Below are 21,531 nucleotides of genomic sequence, written 5' to 3'. Positions count from 1 at the left end.
ACTATATAAGCACATACATAGTTTAGAGCTGCTTGAAGTTAAAAACCTTTTCTCTCATTTCAGAGATATTTACATTAAGTACGCATTTTTGTGTATGGCTTCTTTCATCTAATATTATGTTTCTAAGATTTAATCAAGCATATACCACATTTTTTTTTTTTTTCGGTATGCGGGCCTCTCACTGCTGTGGTCTCTCCCAGTAGGATGACCTACTGGGAGATGTTTTTAAGTAGGATGTTTTTAAGCTATATTACACAGTCCAAAACTGTTTTGGTTTTGTGGTTCTCATATCTGTTTCTTTTTTTAAATTTTTTTTTTCTAATTTTTCCCCTTGTTCTCAGACTATGAATTTTTCTCCCTTCCCCAGCCCCATTACAGACATGTTTCCCTAGGAGGTCCTTCTTCCCTAATCTCCTTAAACACCTTTGGTGTTCATTTTCTGTGGACCAGGAAGTGAACTAAAGGGGTCGCTTAGCATCAGGTATAAAGTATCATCCATTTGGCACCTGCTAAACATGTGCTATTATCCAGACCATTTGTCCAAAAGATTCTCACAGAAAAGCAGAAAGATATGATATAATGGCTTTATAACGAATATTTCATCTGCTTAGAGAACTTTTATTTTTTTCTGCTTAATTTCCATGTTTGGCATTGTTCTAAAGGTTTCATTTGGCTAAATAAGTGAATATAGGTGTTATCGTTTCCATTTTTAATGTTATTTGGCTCAAAAGTGAGTGCACATTAATTAATTCTACAGCTGCCACTGTCTACTAAAAATGGCAAAAGAAATCATAGTGAACAAAATTCTGAAACATGGTATATTAAATCAAGAATGAAAATATTCCATCTGCCAAATCATTTACTTCTGAATGAAAGTCCATTAGAGAACATTCAGAAAAACACCTCCGAGAGCTCATCATTATAAGTGACTTCAAGACACTAGCCAGGTGGGTGGATTTATTTTTCATATATTTCCATTTTGTAAGACTGTTGTCCATATTACAAAACAAATTAGCATTAGATTATAGAGTGTACTCCAAAATCCACTTAAAAGGTCTAACTAGTGGTTCTAACATTGGTTATTAGTAGTCAACGTTAAGACACCATTTTAATTTATTTTGTTCTTTAAATATTTTGAAGACTTTTGTTCTTTAAACATTTTGTTTTAGGTTCTTTGGATTCTACATATGTGTTTATTTCCATGCCAGAATATCCATGAATCCTGACAGTCAAGGAATAGAATTTCCACAGGTAAATTTATTTACGAAGTTCTAAGTTTTAAAAGCCTTAGATTATAAAGAAATGAAAATAAAATACAATGTTAAATTTTAATAAAAGTTACCTAAATCAACTTTTTAAAATTTTAGAGAACTTCCAAAAAGTGTAGTCAAATTTATTGCTTGAAAAAAAAAAAAAAAACCTGGATTGTTAAAAGCGCCTAATTTAACAAAAGAATGGAAACACAGAGGTCTCCAAAGACAGAATTTCAAGCCTATCTACTGAAGCAGCTGTGATATTGCCATGAAACCTAATGAACAGCAAGCTCAGGCGCCAGTCTACCTCATGCTGCTGTGTGCTCTAGTCACTGTGCCAGAACAGAGATTTCTGAAACTGGGAATGTTCCTTTAAAGTAATGTAAAGTCAGACATAGCTGTCTTCCAAAAGAGCAAAATGGCATAAAGTTAGAACTTGTTTCCCAAAAGAACAACTATTTGAAGCTGTGCTTAACATGTACAATTTTTAATGAAATTCTGAAAACACTGGCAATAAATAGCTACACAGCAGAAAACTCCCTTGAGTGCAAATCACAGAACAAATCCTCGTCTTAATACAGGATGGACCAATTGTCCAGATTCCCAGGCATCACATTTTTGTCCTACCCACTTTTTGATCTCTTAGTCAAGACTTCAACTCTCCATTCTAGCCCAAGCTGTCCCCACCCACAATGTGGACATGGTTAAGAAGAGCCAAGCAAGATCTTTCAGACCCTGGAGCATTCTGTATAGTTTATTATATCGCAAAATAACTTCTCACCTTCTATCATGTTTACTGGGGATGTTCTCCTAAAATCAACTAAGGAAAAACTTAAGCCCTTTTTCAAAAAGAAAAATGAAAAACAAAATGGTAACACACAAAATACCAGAATTGACATTGTGTTTACCTTCATGTGGAATCTAATCTTTTATCCCTCAAACAACAACTCTCCCCATGCTTCTTTCAGAATATACCTATTGTTGAAATTCAGTAAAGACTGAATTCTTATTCTTTTTGTTCCCTTATCCCCAATATCTTTTGAATATAACATTGCCTTTTTAAAGTTTCCAGTGGCCTATACTTGGAAGAAATGTAGAATTTATTTTAAAGCTGTATGTTTAAAGTGGTTTATAACATTTTAGAGTTTATGGTTTTCTTTAAGAATGTAAAGAAGCTATGTAGCTCTTCTCTGCTAAAAAATACTCTTAAACACAAAATATTACATACAATTTCAATGAATTTATGGATTTATTGAAAAGGACCTCCCAATGGTAGTAGATCTCAGGTCAAAAAACTCATGAGTTGCATTATTCTCATGAGTATACATTGCTAGTACTATACAACTTTTACCTACTATGTTGAGTGTATGAATTGGGAATTGATCATCAGTGGCTGCATGGAAATCTATTTTATGTACCCTATTTTTCCCCAGTATTGAAGATTTAGGATTTGTCCCTCAAGATTACTTATTTTATAACAATTCAATCGTGTGTTTCATTTTAATTCTATCTTTAACAGTTGCTTGAAAGGAATTTTTTAAAATCATGTTAATCATAAATAAATAGAAGGCAATAAGTGTCTATATAAATTTAAGGATGATTCATTTTGATTATTAATTAGGAAGTTGAAAAAACAGAGGCCAACAAGGATAATACCCAGAAATTCACCATACCCATGATGAAATAGAAAATAAGCTGTATCAATAAGTAAGTCAAGAGAGATAAGGAAATAATGTCTATGTACGTTACCCCTCATCTTTCTAAACCCTAGACAGTGGGGTACCCCAGGAGTCATTCCTCACCTCCTCTCTTATCCATCCATATTTAGGCCCTAAGTAGTTGCATCCAGTTTTAATTTCAAATGCCGCCTGTACACTTGGCACCTCATAATCTGCAGTCCCCACCTCTCTTCCGAGTTCCAGAATCATATCAGTACCTACTAGACTTCTCCATTTAAATGTCTAAAAGAAATCTTCTGTCTGAAATCCATATCTTATTTTCTCTCTCAAACCCTGTTGCTCCCAAGGTTTTCCCCATCTCAGTAAAAAGGCATTTCCAGTTATTACGACCAAAAGCCTTGCTGTTTCACTACACTTCTCCAGGAAGAACCTATAGACTCTACGTATTAAATGTATAGAGACTCTGACCAGTTGTTCCCCACCACAGTAGCAACCTGGTCCTGCTTTACCCTTGCCCCTTATTCTTCATATAGCAGCCAGAGCAATACTCCTAAGTTTGTTTCTGGTAGATTAGATTTAGAAGTAGAAGGAAGAAAGGGAATCTCAGCTGACTCCCAGATTCATGACTAGAGTAAGTATGTAGATGATGATACCATAAATCGAGATGGGTAATAACAGAGGAAGAAGAGTTTGTCAGGAGTTGGTAGGATCACAACTCCTGTTTTGGATATTTTAGATATCTATCATCACACATGCAAATGGAAGTGTCAGATGTGTAGTTTGATATCTAAGCCTGGACTCGAGGGAGTACTAAGGGCTGGATATATCACTGGATATAAATCCACACACATTGATTTAAAGCCAATGGAACTCATGAGATTTTCTAAGAAGTAAGTATATCTAGAGAAAGAGGTCCAAGAATGAGCTGTGGGACCATCCAATATTTATCAATATGGCAGTGGAAAAGAAGGTGGCCAAAGAGATAAAGAAAGAGTAGCCAGTGAGACAGGAGGTGATTTCACAAAAGCTAAGAGAAAACACTGTCACAAGAAGAAGATGTAACTGTGAAAAAGATGGAATTATTTCTCGAATTTCATAAAGTTTAAGGTAGATGCAGGTTTATCAGTGGATTTTGTGTTGGGAAGATTAGATAATAATTGTCTGATAGCTTCTATTTTCCCACGAAAATATGAAGTGTGATCATCAGCTGGGAGTTGGCAGTGAATAGATGCTATTGGGGGAAATAAAGAAGATATTTTTCTTATTACAGGAAATTAGAAAAGAAAATTTACTAGCAAAATATAAAATGTCATATCCCTTCCAGTTCTAGAATTCAATACATTTATCTCATTTTCCAAGGAATTCCATAAACACTAAATCATACAAAAGATGGAAAAAGGGCACAGAGGATTTTTAGGGCAGTGAAAAAAAATCTGTAGGATATTATAATGATGGATGGATGTAATTATACATTTATCCAAACCTAGAGATTGTACAACACCGAAAGTGAACCCTAAGGTAAGCTATGGACTTTGAGTGATTATGATCAGTGCAGTGCAGGTTTATTCTTGATAAAAAAAAAAAAAAGTATCATTCTGGTGAGTGATGTTGGTAATGGAGGAGGCCATGCATGGGTGGGGGGCAGGGAGTACGTGGGAAATCTCTGTACCTTCCTCTCAATTTTGTTACAAACTTAAAACTGCTTTAAAAAAAGTAAAGACTCTTAAAAAAAGAGATTAACAAAGGGAAGTAACACTTTGAGGTGACTAGGAGAAGCTTTATGATAGAGTGAGGATTTGAGGAGTCTTTGTGGTTTAGTTAGGACTTGAAAAAGAGGAAATGAGAGAAGAAGATGCATGGAACGAAGGCACATGTGTTTGCCAAGAGGCAGAGGTGGAAATGTACAAGGTGTCAACGTTTGCGTCACCTGGTGAAATATTTCCCCCTCCAACTTTCTCACTTGCATCATTGCAACCACCTGCTCCTTCTAACGTTAAGTCGTACTAACTCCAAAGAGTTGTATCTCAAAGCAAATTCGCCTTCCCTCCATAAATCGGCTTCTGTCCCCTATATTTCCCTAAATTCTAGAAATGAGACCATGATTCTTCTTGTCTCACAGGTTCAAAATGCATGTGACCCTTTGCTCTGTCCTTCATCCACCACAGGCAGCCTCATTCGGGCTCTCTGGCACATCTGGTCCTTCTTTCTCCCTGTCACTCTCATCAACCCAGTTCAGCCATCCATCATCTAAAGCTCACATGACTGCAATCATCTTCCACCTAGTCTAGATTTCTTAAGTGTCTCACAGTCCAAATGGATCTTATTAGTACTCCTGAATCACAACTCTCATCATATTTTCCCCTCAAATCTAAAACCTTTGATTACTCCTTATTACCTCCTAATTAAAGTCTAAACTCATTCGCCTTGTATTAAGGCACTTTGGAATCTAAAACCAACTTTTCTTTAAAGCTCAACTCCCCAATATTATCTAATACAAACTGTAGATTATGTCTCTTCAAAGTTGCCACATATATTCCCATCACCACGATTTTGCTTATGCTGTTCCTTTTAGTTTGGGTGTGCTCCCACCAAAACACACACACATACACATTCATACACACTATTCCTGTCTCTTGAAATCCTGCCCATCAATTTAAATAGTACCACTTTCTTCATGAACCTTCTCCTCATAGGTACATTACAAAATGTTCTCTTGCTTCTTTGAAGTCAAACAACACTGCTTTATTATTCCCACATTGCTCTAAACTTACAACGAGAAAACCAGGCTTACACGCATTCCCTGTCCATTAGTAATTATATGACCATGGACAATTCATTTGACCTCTCTGAGCCTCAATTTTCACATCTGTAAAATGTAAGGGTTGTAAAACTAGTAAAAGATGGCACAGGTAAAGTTTCCATTCATGTAATTGGCATTTGCTGATGACCTTCTTGATGAATCATTGTTAATACATAAGATGAAATAGTTCTCTATATGAGGCAGAATTTATTTATTTAGGAATCTGGAAAGTAATTTTAACAGATATAATCCAGCAGTTTAAAGTTTATAATGGATAACAGCAGCAAGAAAAGGCGTATCATAATAAATAGTAAGCATCTATTATGTGCTAAGCTCCCTGAAAACAAATAGTTATAAGAAATGGAAACACTACAAGCAAACAATTGTACAACATCTAAAGAAATTTTCTAAAAGCTAGAACATTGCTACATTGCTTAAAATATCTTTTGTTATAGCGAAAGCAAACATTACATATATCTTTGATATAAATATGACACCCAACATCTTGACTTAAAAATGAAAAGGCCGATCTTATTTTGTCTTCATGACGTGAACAAATCCATCAGAGGGATTCTTTAATGGATTGACCAGTTGGTTGGCAACGTGAAAACACAGGCTTGCGTAGACCATAAAATAATTTTCCAAATCAATCAACTTAGTAACAACAAAATCAAACAACCTAGCAAAAATTTCCAAATGGATGGGTGGAACTCCCACTTTTCAATCTGTTGTTTTGGAACTACAGGCACATACTGTGAGACTTTTAATATTTTGAAATATTTCTTACTTCCACTTAATCAGGGAATGACAGATTTTATTTTTATGATGGATATTTCTCTGATTTTCTCTAAATTTAGGGGAAAAGGAAAGTGTGCAGCAAGTATAAGGATGATTGAAAAATTGTCAAGGCAAAAAGGAGTTGAAGGAAATAATCTTTTTCTGTAAAGTTTACCTAGTTGGGGTTCAATGGGAACAGAGGAAGAAGCTAAGCGTATAAGCATAAACCAAAGACGCAAAGAAAGCTGGAGATGAGATTCTTGGGTTCAATGTGTAGGCTGAACAGGAATCAAGGCAGAGTCCTGAGGGGAGAGAGGTGGTCAGATTTTTCGATAATGATTCAGTCTACTGGACAAGCCCAATTCATACTCAGAAGGTAATTTATTATACATTTTCCTCGCTTAGTATCTAAAAAGTGCGACTTCTCAAGTTACAAGCTTTGCCAATTCTTTTTTACACTGTTGTTGAAAACTTTACAAACGACAACAAGTTTGGTTAAAATGGATTTATTACAGTTTAAGGTCCAATTATTTGAATGAAAAAATCCAAGTAGAGACTAGGGAAGTGAGTGTAAGACAAACAGAGCCTGAACTGACAGTAATTCTAGAAAAACTCATGAGGAGAGACCAAACGAGATTAGAAGAAATTAGATCTCCCTGTGAAAAGGTCTGTCTCTTTTAACCAATAAAAATAGTCTTTCAAACAACCTTACTTAAAGCTGGAGCTTCCAAGGCTGAGCAGTTTGCCTTTACATCACCTTACATTCACGAACGTTACAAAATCTGGGGAAAGGCATGCCAAAGAAACAATTAGTTTACACACCACTAAACAGAAGGTGGGTGAGCTAATGCAATACCTGTCACTGAAAATGGATCCTGGGCTAAAGTTGATTGCTGTTTTCTTGTGTTTTTCCCTGATAAACTTCTTTTTTTTCCTGAAAAAAAAATTCATAAAAAGTGGGAATTTGATATTTATCTTAAATCTACAGACTTGGCTTGTTCATTAAGGGCACTGAATTTGTTTCCCTGTTAAGACTAACAGTAAAGAGTGATTTCAAAATCTCAAGGAATTAGGATCTTTCTCTAATGTACTGAATGAATCTACCCAGGCGGATTGCAGTTCCTAGTCAATTTCAGTTTACTTTTTGCCTCGGGCAGGTCTCTGCTACTTCTTCTACGATTACAAGCACTGTTGACTTCATGTAAGTTGACTTCAATGTTGTTGACAATGTTTGAAGATTTATGAAAAGTGATCTGGCATCATTATACAGAACTCCCTTTCAAAACTACACTTGTGGAAACAAGTTGTGATTCTTAATCAGGAGGTCCGCTTAATTTAAGACAAACTAAAACACTGGTCTTCCACATCTGCTTAGTCTAATTCACTGACATAAGCCTTCGAGCTCAGTTATTGAGTGCCAAGCTCACGGATGATGTGGCTTGAAGACTAGGTGCCCATGGAATGGATCAACCGTCGTTTCCATCTGGGATCAATGTGACTGGCATTTAATGACATGGCTTAAAGGTTGACTTCACGATACGAAAAAAGCATATACATTTTAAAGAAGAAATTATTCTTATTGAGCACTAGTTCAATATATAATAATACTTGGATGGCCTTCGATGAAAGTCTATGAGCAAACGCTATAACTTACGTTTCCATAGTTGATTCTATTCTTTGTTGCTTCCAAAATACTTCGCCACGAGCTATCAGAATAGTCTGCCCACAGAAGACGTTTCACATTACTTTCTTCTCTCCCTATTCACCCATTTGAAAACTTACAATGGCTTCTACTTGCTTTATACATGAAGATGAAATTCTACTGCTTTATCACTGACCTTGATAATCCAGCTCCAGCATTTGAGATCATGAATTCAAACTACTTTTACAGACCACACTTCTATCCCATCCAACTCTCTCACTTAGTTGATCTCACTACTGCTGTTCTTGGCTTTTTGAAAACATCTAGTTTCTTTACTGTTTACCTATGGACAAATCCTCTTCTAGTCTTTTAAGTTCCATAAATTATAATTTCAAACACTCTCTTGACTGCTTCCTTTATATTCTTACTCTATTTGTCTTTCATGGGGGTCTATGTGAAAAACCCAAACCTGAATCTATCCACTTCTCCACCTTCCCCACACTGACACCTGGTGTGGATGTCACTTTGGGTTGGGCTCATTCAACACCCATTCACGATTCTCATTTCCCTTTTCTGTTTTTGTTATAGAAAAGTTAGATACTCACTTTCCTGGCTCCTCTTGAATCTATAAGTGTCATATGGCATAACTCTGGCCAGTTAGACATAACATGTAGTTTCTGCTAAAGCTTTTGCTTTTTTTTTTTGCGGTTCGCGGTCCTCTCACTGTTGTGGCCTATCCTGTTGCGGAGCACAGGCTCCAGACGCGCAGGCTCAGCGGCCATAGCTCACGGACCCAGCAGCTCCGCGGCATGTGGGATCTTCCTGGACCGGGGCACGAACCCGTGTCCCCTGCATCGGCAGGCGGACCCTCAACCACTGCGCCACTAGGGAAGCCCAGCTTTGGCTTTTTTGATTAAAAAAAATTGCCTATACTTCCCTTCCTTCTTCCTCCTATAAATGTGAATGTGATGCCTGGAGTTGCAGCAGCCATTTTTTAACCCTGAGCCAAAGGCCAAGGAAATCACCAAGACACCATTCCTGACCCCAGGGGGATGCTGAATCTACTCCTGCAGCCACCACAGACAGAATTCCTAGTATATGAGGGAAAATAAATGACTATTTCTTTAAGCCACAGTAATTTAGCTTTCTGTTACCTGAAGAAGAAAGTATCTAACTGATAGTTCTGGTCTGGCGAATGAACTATATTATATAAACAAACAAAAACACCAAATAAATAAAAATAAGCCACCTGCTCAGACTGTTGTCACAATAAAAACAAGGACGCTAAGGTCACATGGGTGTTCGGTTCTGCCCAGCACCTCCCTTTCTCTTCTCAGCATATTTTCAGGTCTCCAGAAGGCTATTTTAACCCTGCCAGTTAATAATTTCCCTTCCTAAGGTACAGAGAAAACAGAAGCTGCCAGTCTTTTCTTGGCCCCCACGGTCCAACCTCTGTCCCTCCCACTCTGGCCCTCCCAGCCTCACCAACCATGTTTCTGGACACGTCTTGTTTGATCCAGCAAGAGAAGTCCATAACGTTCCTAAAGCTCTCCTTTCCAACGTGCTCTTCGGCCTCTTGTCCCTTTAATCTCAGAGTCCTTTTCCAGAATGCTCCTCAAAGTCTCCTCATCCTGTGTTTATCCCTGTTAATGGTGGTATTTTCCAGGATTCTATCATTTGCCCTCTATTTACTCTCTCTTCCACCCAGATTTTTCTTTGCATCTATATCTGACCACTTACTAGAAAATCCCATTTTGAGGCCTCAAAGATTTCATGTCCAAACTTGAAATCCTATCTTCTTGCCTCCAAACCTCCTACTGTGTTTACTGTCTCAGGGAAAGACATCATCCTGTATTCAGTGACTCAGGCTAGAGATGTGGCACCATTTTCCTATCCCTTTATATCCCTCAAACTTCACCTGGACTCCATCATCTAGTCTTGTCTGTTCTACCACCCAAATATCTCAGGATTCTAGACAATTTTCTCTGAACTCTTTGACACTTTCCTCCAACAGACCCTCATCTCTCTCCTAGAATATTACCACAGTCTCTTAACTGGGCATTGTGCCCTACTCTGCTCTCCTGCACCCCCTTTCCTACCATCCCCTCCCTTCTGGCAACCAACAATCTGGTCTCTGTGTCTATGAGCCTGTTTTCATTTTGTTTTGTTTGCTCGCTTCTTCGTTTTTTTATATTCCACATATATGTGAGATCATAGAGTATCTGTTTTTCCCTGTCTGACTGATTTCACTTAGCATAATACCCTCTAAGTCCATCCATATTGTCTCAAATTTTGACAATTTTTAGTTGCTCTACAGTAAGATTTATTACCCCATTTACATATCATGCATGAGGTAAGAGATCCAATATTGGGATTGAAGCACTGAAAGAGTGTGAGAGAGAGGGAAGCATCTGAGCAAACTTAAAGGTAATAAATCTGGAGTCTCCTGCCCCACCTAAGCCACAGGTGTCAATCACTGAAAGAGATTCCACATATCTATATCTACGCATCAGAAAGATTGATCCTTTATGTCTTATAGTTTCATATTTTGAGCTTAGGAAGAACGGAGGTTAGGAAACAAGAGATAAGAAACAACTTCTCAAAAATACCAACCTCAGTCACTTTCAAAATGAGAAATTTCTAAGTGAGCTGGACTAAAATGATATAATGTCATTTAAGGCAGAAAATGTGAAGTCTTGGAAGATTTAATGCATTCAGCTGCATTCTATTATCTCCTGCTTGAGAGTCAGCCCTGTAGACTCCTCTGATACACTCTTCATTAAATCCATCACTAAGACCTTGGAAAGAGGCACCCTTGCTATGCTTTTAAATGAATACATTAACTATGTTCCATGACCCAAGAAAAGTATTCAGGACTGCCTGGAATAGAGTGGAATTAATCTTTCACTTTTATAGCACTAGCAACTCTTCAAAGTATTTGTACCTTTCAGTACATGTTGATTCATTGGTTATAGGTTTATATACGAAATAAGCCAATAAGTAGGTCTTCACTAGTGTACGCTCAGCACTGTTTGGCACGGCAAACTATACAAGAGAAATAATCAATATAGTGCCTATTTTTGGAGAAAGATATGAGAGACTCACATGACACTACTAGAGAATGACCCCAGGCCACATATATTTAAGTGCAAAATGATACAAGGTTATGTATATTTAAAGTGCTTCTCTGAAAGTTCAGAGAACGGAGAGGTCATTCTGAGTGTTCGTACAGAATCACAAAACTTTAGGACTTGTATTTTCTCCATTCTATTTCCAAGATTTTGGATCATCTTTACTATCATTACTCTGAATTCTTTTTCAGGTAGACTGGCTATTTCCCCTTCACTAGTTTGGTCTGGTGGGTTTTTACCTTGCTCCTTCATCTGCTGTGTATTTCTCTGTCTTCTCATTTTGCTTAACTTACTGTGTTTGGGGTCTCCTTTTTGCAGCCTGCAGGTTCACAGTCCCCATTGTTTTTGCTGTCTGCTCCAAGTAGGTAAGGTTGGTTCAGAAACGTTTAACAAGGACCTAGAAGAACAAAAGGGTAAAAAAACAATGATGAATAACACAATAAATGGAATTAAAATTTCTCTAGAAGGAATCAATAGCAGAATAACTGAGGCAGAAGAACGGATAAGTGACCTGGAAGATAAAATAGTGGAAATAACTACCACAGAGCAGAACAAAGAAAAAAGAATGAAAAGAATTGAGGACAGTCTCAGAGACCTCTGGGACAACATTAAACATACCAATATTCTAATTATAGGGGTCCCAGAAGAAGAAGAGAAAAAGAAAGGACTGAGAAAATATTTGAAGAGATTATAGTTGAAAACTTCCCTAATATGGGAAAGGAAATAGTCAATCAAGTCAAGGAAGCAGAGAGAGTCCGATACAAGATAAATCCAAGGAGAAACACGCCAAGACAAATATTAATCAAACTATCAAAAGTTAAATACAAAGAAAAAATATTAAAAGCAGCAAGGGAAAAGCAACAAATAACATACAAGGGAATCCCATTAAGCTTAACAGCTGATCTTTCAGCAGAAACTCTGCAAGCCAGAAGGGAGTGGCAGGACATATTTAAAGTGATGAAAGGGAAAAACCTACAACCAAAATTACTCCAACCAGCAAGGATCTCATTCAGATTCAACGGAGGAATTAAAATTTTACAGACAAGCAAAAGCTAAGAGAATCCAGCACCACCAAACCAGCTTCACAATAAATGCTAAAGGAATTTCTCTAGGCAGGAAACACAAGAGAAGGAAAAAACATACAATAACAAACCCACAACAATTAAGGAAATGGTAATAGAACATACATATCAATAACTACCTTAAATGTAAATGGATTACATGCTCCAACCAAAAGAAATAGACTGGCGAATGGATACAAAAAGCAAGACCCATATATATGCTGTCTACAAGAGACCCACTTCAGACCTAGGGACACATACATACTGAAAGTGAGGGGACAGAAAAAGATATTCCATGCAAATGGAAATCAAAAGGAAGCTGGAGCAGCAATACTCATATCAGAAAAAACAGACTTTAAAATGAAGACTATTACAAGAGACAAAGACGGACACTACATAATAATTAAATGGTCAATCCAAGAAGAAGATATAATAATTGTAAATAGTTATACACCCGACATAGGAGCAACTTAATACATAAGGCAAATGCTAACAGCCATAAAAGCGGAAATTGACAGTTACACAATCATAGTAGGGGACTTTAACACCCCACTTTCACCAATGGACAGATCACCCAGAATGAAAATAAATAAGGAAACACAAGCTTTAAATGATACATTAAATAAGACAGACTTAATTGATATTTATAGAACATGCCATCCAAAAACAACAAAATAGACTTTCTTCTAAAGTGCTCATGGAACATTCTCCAGGATAAATCATATCTTGGGGCACAAATCAAGTCTTGGTAAATTTAAGAAAATTGAAATAATATCAAGTATCTTTCCCAACCACAATGCTAGGAGACTAGATGTCAATTACAGGAAAAAAACTGTAAAAAATACAAACACATGGAGGCTAAACAATACACTACTAAATAACTAAGAGATCACTGAAGACGTCAAAGAGGAAATCTAAAAATACCTAGAAACAAATGGCAATGAAAACATGATGACCCAAAACCTACGGGTTGCAGCAAAAGCAGTTCTAAGAAGGAAGTTTACAGCAATACAATCCTACCTCAAGAAACAAGAAACATTTCAAATAAACAAACTAACCTTACACCTAAAGCAATTAGAGAAAAAAGAACAAAAAAAACCTCCAAAGTTATCAGAAGGAAAGAAATCATAAAGATTGGAACACAAATAAATGAAAAAGAAATGAAGGAAACGATAGCAAAGATCAATAAAACTAAAAGCTGGTTCTTTGAAAAGATAAGCAAAATTGATAAACCATTAGCCAGACTCATCAAGAAAAAAAGGGAGAAGACTCAAATCAATAGAATTAGAAATGAAAAAGGAGAAGTAACAACTGACACTGCAGAAATACAAAGGATCATGAGCGATTACTGCAAGCAACTATATGCCAATAACATGGACAACCTGGAAGAAATGGACAAATTCTTAGAAATGCACAACCTGCCGAGATTGAATCAGGAAGAAATAGAAAATATGAACAGACCAATCACAAGCACTGAAATTGAAACTGTGATAAAAAATCTTCCAACAAACAAAAGCCCAGAACCAGATGGCTTCACAGGCAAATTCTATCAAACATTTAGAGAAGAGCTAATACCTATCCTTCTCAAACTCTTCCAAAATACAGCAGAGGGAGGAACGCTCCCAAACTCATTCTACGAGGCCATCACCACCCTGATACCAAACCCAGGAAAAGATGTCGCAAAAAAATGAAAACTACAGGCCAATATCAGTGATGAACATAGACGCAAAAATCCTCAACAAAATACTAGCAAACAGAATCCAATAGCACATTAAAAGGATCATACACCATGATCAAGTGGGTTTATCACAGGAGTGCAAGGATTCTTCAATATATGAAAATCAGTCAATCTGATAAACCATATTAACAAATTGAAGGAGAAAAAACATATGATCATCTCAATAGGCGCAGAAAAAGCTTCTGACAAAATTCAACACCCATTTATTTATTTATTTATTTTTTGCTTTATAACAAATTTAATCAGTTATACATATACATATGTTTCCATATCCCCTCCCTTTTGCGTCTCCCTCCCACCCTCCCTATCCCACCCCTCCAGGCGGTCACAAAGCACCGAGCTGATCTCCCTGTGCTATGCGGCTGCTTCCCACTAGCTATCTACCTTACGTTTGGTAGTGTATATATGTCCATGCCGCTCTTTCACTTTGTCACAGCTTACCCTTCCCCCTCCCCATATCCTCAAGTCCATTCTCTAGTAGGTCTGTGTCTTTATTCCTGTCTTACCCCTATGTTCTTCATGACATTTTTTTTTCTTAAATTCCATATATATGTGTTAGCATACAGTATTTGTCTTTCTCTTTCTGACTTACTTCGCTCTGTATGACAGACTCTAGGTCTATCCACCTCATTACAAATAGCTCAATTTCATTTCTTTTTATGGCTGAGTAATATTCCATTGTATATATGTGCCACGTTTTCTTTATCCATTCATCCGATGATGGACACTTAGGTTGTTTCCAGCTCCGGGCTATTGTAAATAGGGCTGCTATGAACATTTTGGTACATGTCTCTTTTTGAATTATGGTTTTCTCAGGGTATATGCCCAGTAGTGGGATTGCTGGGTCATATGGTAGTTCTATTTGTAGTTTTTTAAGGAACCTCTATACCGTTCTCCGTAGCGGCTGTACCAATTCACATTCCCACCAGCAGTGCAAGAGGGTTCCCTTTTTTCCACACCCTCTCAAGCATTTATTGTTTCTAGATTTTTTGATGATGGCCATTCTGACTGGTGTGAGATGATATCTCATTGTAGTTTTGATTTGCATTTCTCTAATGAGTAAAGATGTTGAGCATCCTTACATGTGTTTGTTGGCAGTCTGTATATCTTCTGTGGAGAAATGTCTATTTAGGTCTTCTGCCCATTTTTGGATTGGGTTGTTTGTTTTTTTGTTATTGAGCTGCATGAGCTGCTTATAAATTTTGGAGATTAATCCTTTGTCAGTTGCTTCATTTGCAAATATTTTCTCCCATTTGAGGGTTGTCTTTTGGTCTTGTTTATGGTTTCCTTTGCTGTGCAAAAGCTTTTAAGTTTCATTAGGTCCCATGTGTTTATTTTTGTCTTTATTTCCATTTCTCTAGGAGGTGGGTCAAAAAGGATCTTGCTGTGATTTATGTCATAGAGTGTTCTGCCTATGTTTTCCTCTAAGAGTTTGATAGTGTCTGGCCTTACATTTAGGTCTTTAATCCATTTTGAGCTTATTTTTGTGTATGGTGTTAGGGAGTGATCTAATCTCATACTTTTACATGTCCCTATCCAGTTTTCCCAGCACCACTTATTGAAGAGACTGTCCTTTCTCCACTGTACATTCCTGCCTCCTTTATCAAAGATAAGGTGACCATATGTCCGTGGGTTTAACTCTGGGCTTTCTATCCTGTTCCATTGATCTATCTTTCTGTTTTTGTGCCAGTACCACACTGTCTTGATTACTGTAGCTTTGTAGTATAGTCTGAAGTCAGGGAGCCTGATTCCTCCAGCTCCATTTTTCGTTCTCAAGATTGCTTTGGCTATTCGGGGTCTTTTGTGTTTCCATACAAATTGTGAAATTTTTTGTTCTAGTTCTGTGAAAAATGCCAGTGGTAGTTTGATAGGGATTGCATTGAATCTGTAGATTGCTTTGGGTAGTAGAGTCATTTTCACAATGTTGATTCTTCCAATCCAAGAACATGGTGCATCTCTCCATCTATTTGTATCATCTTTAATTTCTTTCATCAGTGTCTTATAATTTTCTGCATACAGGTCTTTTGTCTCCTTAGGTAGGCTTATTCCTAGATATTTTTTTTCTTTTTGTTGCAGTGGTAAATGGGAGTGTTTCCTTGATTTCACTTTCAGATTTTTCATCGTTAGTATATAGGAATGCCAGAGATTTCTGTGCATTAATTTTGTATCCTGCAACTTTACCAAATTCATTGATTAACTCTAGTAGTTTTCTGGTAGCATCTTTAGGATTCTCTATGTATAGTATCATGTCATCTGCAAACAGTGACAGCTTTACTTCTTCTTTTCCGATTTGGATTCCTTTTATTTCATTTTCTTCTCTGATTGCTGTGGCTAAAACTTCCAAAACTAGGTTCAATAAGAGTGGTGAGAGTGGGCAACCTTGTCTTGTTCCTGATCTTAGTGGAAATGGTTTCAGTTTTTCACCATTGAGGACGATGCTGGCTGTGGGTTTGTCATATATGGCCTTTATTATGTTGAGGAAAGTTCCCTCTGTGCCTACTTTCTGCAGGGTTTTTATCATAAATGGGTGTTGAATTTTGTCGAAAGCTTTCTCTGCATCTATTGAGATGATCATATGGTTTTTCTCCTTCAATTTGTTAATATGGTGTATCACGTTGATTGATTTGCGTATATTGAAGAATCCTTGCATTCCTGGAATAAACCCCACTTGATCATGGTGTATGATCCTTTTAATGTGCTGTTGGATTCTGTTTGCTAGTATTTTGTTGAGGATTTTTGCATCTATGTTCATCAGTGATATTGGCCTGTAGTTTTCTTTCTTTGTGACATCCTTGTCTGGTTTTGGTATCAAGGTGATGGTGGCCTCGTAGAATGAGTTTGGGAGTGTTCCTCCCTCTGCTATATTTTGGAAGAGTTTGAGAAGGATAGGTGTTAGCTCTTCTCTAAATGCTTGATAGAATTCGCCTGTGAAGCCATCTGGTCCTGGGCTTTTGTTTGTTGGAAGATTTTTTATCACAGTTTCAATTTCAGTGCTTGTGATTGGTCTGTTCATATTTTCTATTTCTGCCTGATTCAGTCTTGGCAGGTTGTGCATTTCTAAGAATTTGTCCATTTCTTCCAGGTTGTCCATGTTATTGGCATAGAGTTGCTTATAGTAATCTCTCATGATCTTTTGTATTTCTGCAGTGTCATTTGTTACTTCTCCTTTTTCATTTCTAATTCTATTGATTTGAGTCTTCTCCCTTTTTTTCTTGATGAGTCTGGCTAATGGTTTATCAATTTTGTTTATCTTCTCAAAGAACCAGCTTTTAGTTTTATTGATCTTTGCTATCGTTTCCTTCATTTCTTTTTCATTTATTTCTGATCTGATTTTTATGATTTCATTCCTTCTGCTAACTTTGGGATGTTTTTGTTCTTCTTTCTCTAATTGCTTTAGGTGCAAGGTTAGGTTGTTTATTCGTGATGTTTCCTGTTTCTTAAGGTGGGATTGTATTGCTATAAACTTCCCTCTTAGAACTGCTTTTGCTGCATCCCATAGGTTTTGGGTCGTCGTGTCTCCATTGTCATTTGTTTCTAGGTATTTTTTAATTTCCTCTTTGATTTCTTCAGTGATCACTTCATTATTAAGTAGTGTATTGTTTAGCCTCCATGTGTTTGTATTTTTTACAGCTCTTTTCCTGTAATTGATATCTAGTCTCATAGCATTGTGGTCGGAAAAGATACTTGATACAATTTCAATTTTCTTAAATTAACCAAGGCTTGATTTGTGACCCAAGATATGATCTATCCTGGAGAATGTTCCATGAGCACTTGAGAAAAATGTGTATTCTGTTGTTTTTGGATGGAATGTCCTATAAATATCAATTAAGTCCATCTTGTTTAATGTATCATTTAAAGCTTGTGTTTCCTTATTTATTTTCATTTTGGATGATCTGTCCATTGGTGAAAGTGGGGTGTTATAGTCCCCTACTATGAGTGTGTTACTGTCGATTTCTCCTTTTATGGCTGTTAGTATTTGCCTTATGTATTGAGGTGCTCCTATGTTTGGTGCATAAATATTTACAATTGTTATATCTTCTTCTTGGATGGAACCCTTGATTATTATGTAGTGTCCTTCTTTGTCTCTTCTAGTAGTCTTTATGTTAAAGTCTATTTTGTCTGATATGAGAATTGCTACTCCAGCTTTCTTTTGGTTTCCATTTGCATGGAATATCTTTTTCCATCCCCTTACTTTCAGTCTGTATGTGTCTCTAGGTCTGAAGTGGGTCTCTTGTAGACAGCATATATATGGGTCTTGTTTTTGTATCCATTCAGCCAATCTGTATCTTTTGGTGGGAGCATTTAGTCCATTTACATTTAAGGTAATTATCGATATGTATGTTCCTGTTCCCATTTTCTTAATTGTTTTGGGTTCGTTATTGTAGGTCTTTTACTTCTGTTGTGTTTCTTGCCTAGAGAAGTTCCTTTAGCATTTGTTGTAAAGCTGGTTTGGTGGTGCTGAACTCTCTCAGCTTTTGCTTGTCTGTAAACGTTTTAATTTCTCCATCAAATCTGAATGAGATCCTTGCTGGGTAGAGTAATCTTGGTTGCAGGTTTTTCTCCTTCATCACTTTAATTATGTCCTGCCACTGCCTTCTGGCTTGTAGAGTTTCTGCTGAGAGATCAGCTGTTATCCTGATGGGGATTCCCTTGTGTGTTACTTGTTGTTTTTGCCTTGCTGCTTTTAATATGATTTCTTTGTGTTTAATTTTTGACAGTTTGATTAATATGTGTCTTGGCGTATTTCTCCTTGGATTTATTCTGTATGGGACTCTGTGTGCCTCCTGGACTTGATTAACTATTTCCTTTCCCATATTAGGGAAGTTTTCAACTATAATCTCTTCAAATATTTTCTCAGTCCCTTTCTTTTTCTCTTCTTCTTCTGGAACCCCTATAATTCGAATGTTGGTGCGTTTAATGTTGTCCCAGAGGTCTCTGAGACTCTCCTCTGTTCTTTTCAGTCTTTTTTCTTTATTTTGCTCTGCAGCAGTTATTTCCACTATTTTATCTTCCACCTCACTTATCCGTTCTTCTGCCTCAGTTATTCTGCTATTGATCCCATCTAGAGTATTTTTTATTTCATGTATTGTGTTTTTAATCGATGCTTGATTCATCTTTAGTTCTTCTAGGTCCTTGTTAACTGTTTCTCGCATTTTGTCTATTCTATTTCCAAGATTTTGGATCTGGGAAATAGAATCTTGGATCATCTTTACCATCATTATTCTGAATTCTTTTTCAGGTAGACTGCCTATTACCTCTTCATTTGTTAGACCTGGTGGGTTTTTATCTTGCTCCTTCTCCTGCTGTGTGTTTTTCTGTCTTCTCATTTTGCTTATGTTACTGTGTTTGGGGTCTCCTTTTTGCAGGCTGCAGGTTCGTAGTTCCCGTTGTTTTTGGTGTCTGTCCCCAGTGGCTAAGGTTGGTTTAGTGTGTTGTGTAGGCTTCCTGGTGGAGGGGACTAGTGCCTGCGTTCTGGTGGATGAGGCTGGATCTTGTCTTTCTGGTGGGCAGGTCCACGTCTGGTGGTGTGTTTTGGGGTGTCTGCGGAGTTTTTATGATTTTAGGCCACCTCTCTGCTAATGGGTGGTGTTGTGTTCCTGTCTTGCTAGTTGTTTGGCATAGGGTGTCCAGCACTGTAGCTTGCTGGTCGTTGAGTGAAGCTGGGTGCTGGTGTTGAGATGGAGATCTCTGGAAGATTTTTGCCGTTTGATATTATGTGGAGCTGGGAGGTCTCTTGTGGACCAGTGTCCTGAAGTTGGCTCTCCCACCTCAGAGGCACAGCACTGACTCCGGGATCCTCAATTTGGGATGATGTGTTGTCTATTCATGTATTCCACAGATGCAGGGTACATCAAGTTGATTGTGGAGCTTTAATCCGCTGCTTCTGAGGCTGCTGGGAGAGGTTTCCCTTTCTCTTCTTTGCTCTCACAGCTCCTGGGTCTCAGCTTAGGATTTGGCCCCGCCTCTGCGTGTAGGTCGCCGGAGGGCGTCTGTTCTTCGCTCAGACAGGACAGGGTTGAAGGAGCAGCCTCTTCGGGGACTCTGGCTCACTCAGGCCGGGCGTGAGGGAGGGGCACGGAGTGCAGGGCGAGCCTTTTGGGAGGTCTGGGGTCTTCTGCCAGCGTTCAGTAGGTGTTCTGTAGGAGTTGCTCCACGTGTAGCTGTATTTCTGGTGTATCCGTGGGGAGGAAGGTGATCTCCGCGTCTTACTCTTCCGCCATCTTACCCCAAAGTCAACACCCATTTATGATAAAAGCCCTACAGAAACTAGGCATAGAGGGAACTTACCTCAACATAATAAAGGCCATATATGACAAACCCACAGCCAACATCGTTCTCAATGGTGAAAAACTGAAACCATTTCCACTAATCAGGAACAAGACAAGGTTGCCCACTCTCACCACTATTATTCAACATAGTTTTGGAAGTTTTAGCCACAGCAATCAGAGAAGAAAAAGAAAGGGAATCCAAATCGGAAAAGAAGTAAAACTGTCACCATTTGCAGATGACATGATACTATACATAGAGAATCCTAAAGATGCTACCAGAAAACTACTAGAGCTAATCAATGAATTTGGTAAAGTAGCAGGATACAAAATTAATGCACAGAAACCTCTTGCATTCCTATACACTAATGATGAAATATCTGAAAGAGAAATCAAGGAAACACTCCCATTTACTACTGCAACAAAAAGAATAAAGTATCTAGGAATAAACCTAATGAAGGAGACAAAAGACCTGTATGCAGAAACCCATAAGACACTGATGAAAAAAATTAAAGATGATACAAACAGATGGAGAGATATACCATGTTCTTGGATTGGAAGAATCAACATTGTGAAAATGACTATACTATCCAAAGCAATGTACAGATTCAGTGCAATCCCTATCAAACTACCAGTGGCATTTTTCACAGAACTAGAACAAAAAGTTTCACAATTTGTATGGAAACGCAAAAAGACCCCGAATAGCCAAAGCAATCTTGAGAAAGAAAAACGGAGCTGGAGGAATCAGGCTCCCTGACTTCAGACTATACTACAAGGCTACAGTAACCAAGACAGTATGGTACTGACACAAAAACAGAAATATAGATCAATAGAACAGGACAGAAAGCCCAGAGATAAACCCACGCACATATGGTCACCTTATCTTTGATAAAGGAGGCAAGAATATACAGTGGAGAAAAGATAGCCTCTTCAATAAGTGGTGCTGGGAAAACTGGACACCTACATGTGAAAGAATGAAATTAGAACACTCCCTATCTCCATACACCAAAATAAACTCAAAATGGATTAAAGACCTAAATAGTAAGGTCAGACACTATAAAAATCTTAGAGGAAAACATAGGCAGAACACTCTATGACATAAATCACAGCAAGATCCTTTTTGACCCACCTGCTACAGAAGTGGAAATAAAAAGAAAAATAAACAAATGGGACCTAATGAAACT

General features: G+C 37.6%; 1 protein-coding gene across 3 annotated transcripts in view; it reads right to left on the bottom strand.

Moving 5' to 3' along the window:
• LOC308608264 (uncharacterized protein) overlaps window positions 1–21,531 on the bottom strand; it is a 363,978-nt gene that overhangs the window by 272,511 nt on the left and 69,936 nt on the right. For all 3 annotated transcript variants that reach the window (XM_081221079.1, XM_081221078.1, XM_081221080.1), the window contains exon 3: window positions 11,576–11,679. In XM_081221079.1, the coding sequence (XP_081077205.1) occupies window positions 11,576–11,622 (47 nt within the window). In that variant the 5' untranslated portion in view covers window positions 11,623–11,679. The remainder of the gene's footprint in view (window positions 1–11,575; window positions 11,680–21,531) is intronic.

The sequence above is a fragment of the Mesoplodon bidens genome (genome assembly GCF_964165515.1).
Source record: "Mesoplodon bidens genome assembly, chromosome: 20".
Taxonomy (NCBI): Eukaryota; Metazoa; Chordata; class Mammalia; order Artiodactyla; family Ziphiidae; genus Mesoplodon; species Mesoplodon bidens.
This window is presented reverse-complemented; position numbering and strand designations above follow the sequence as displayed.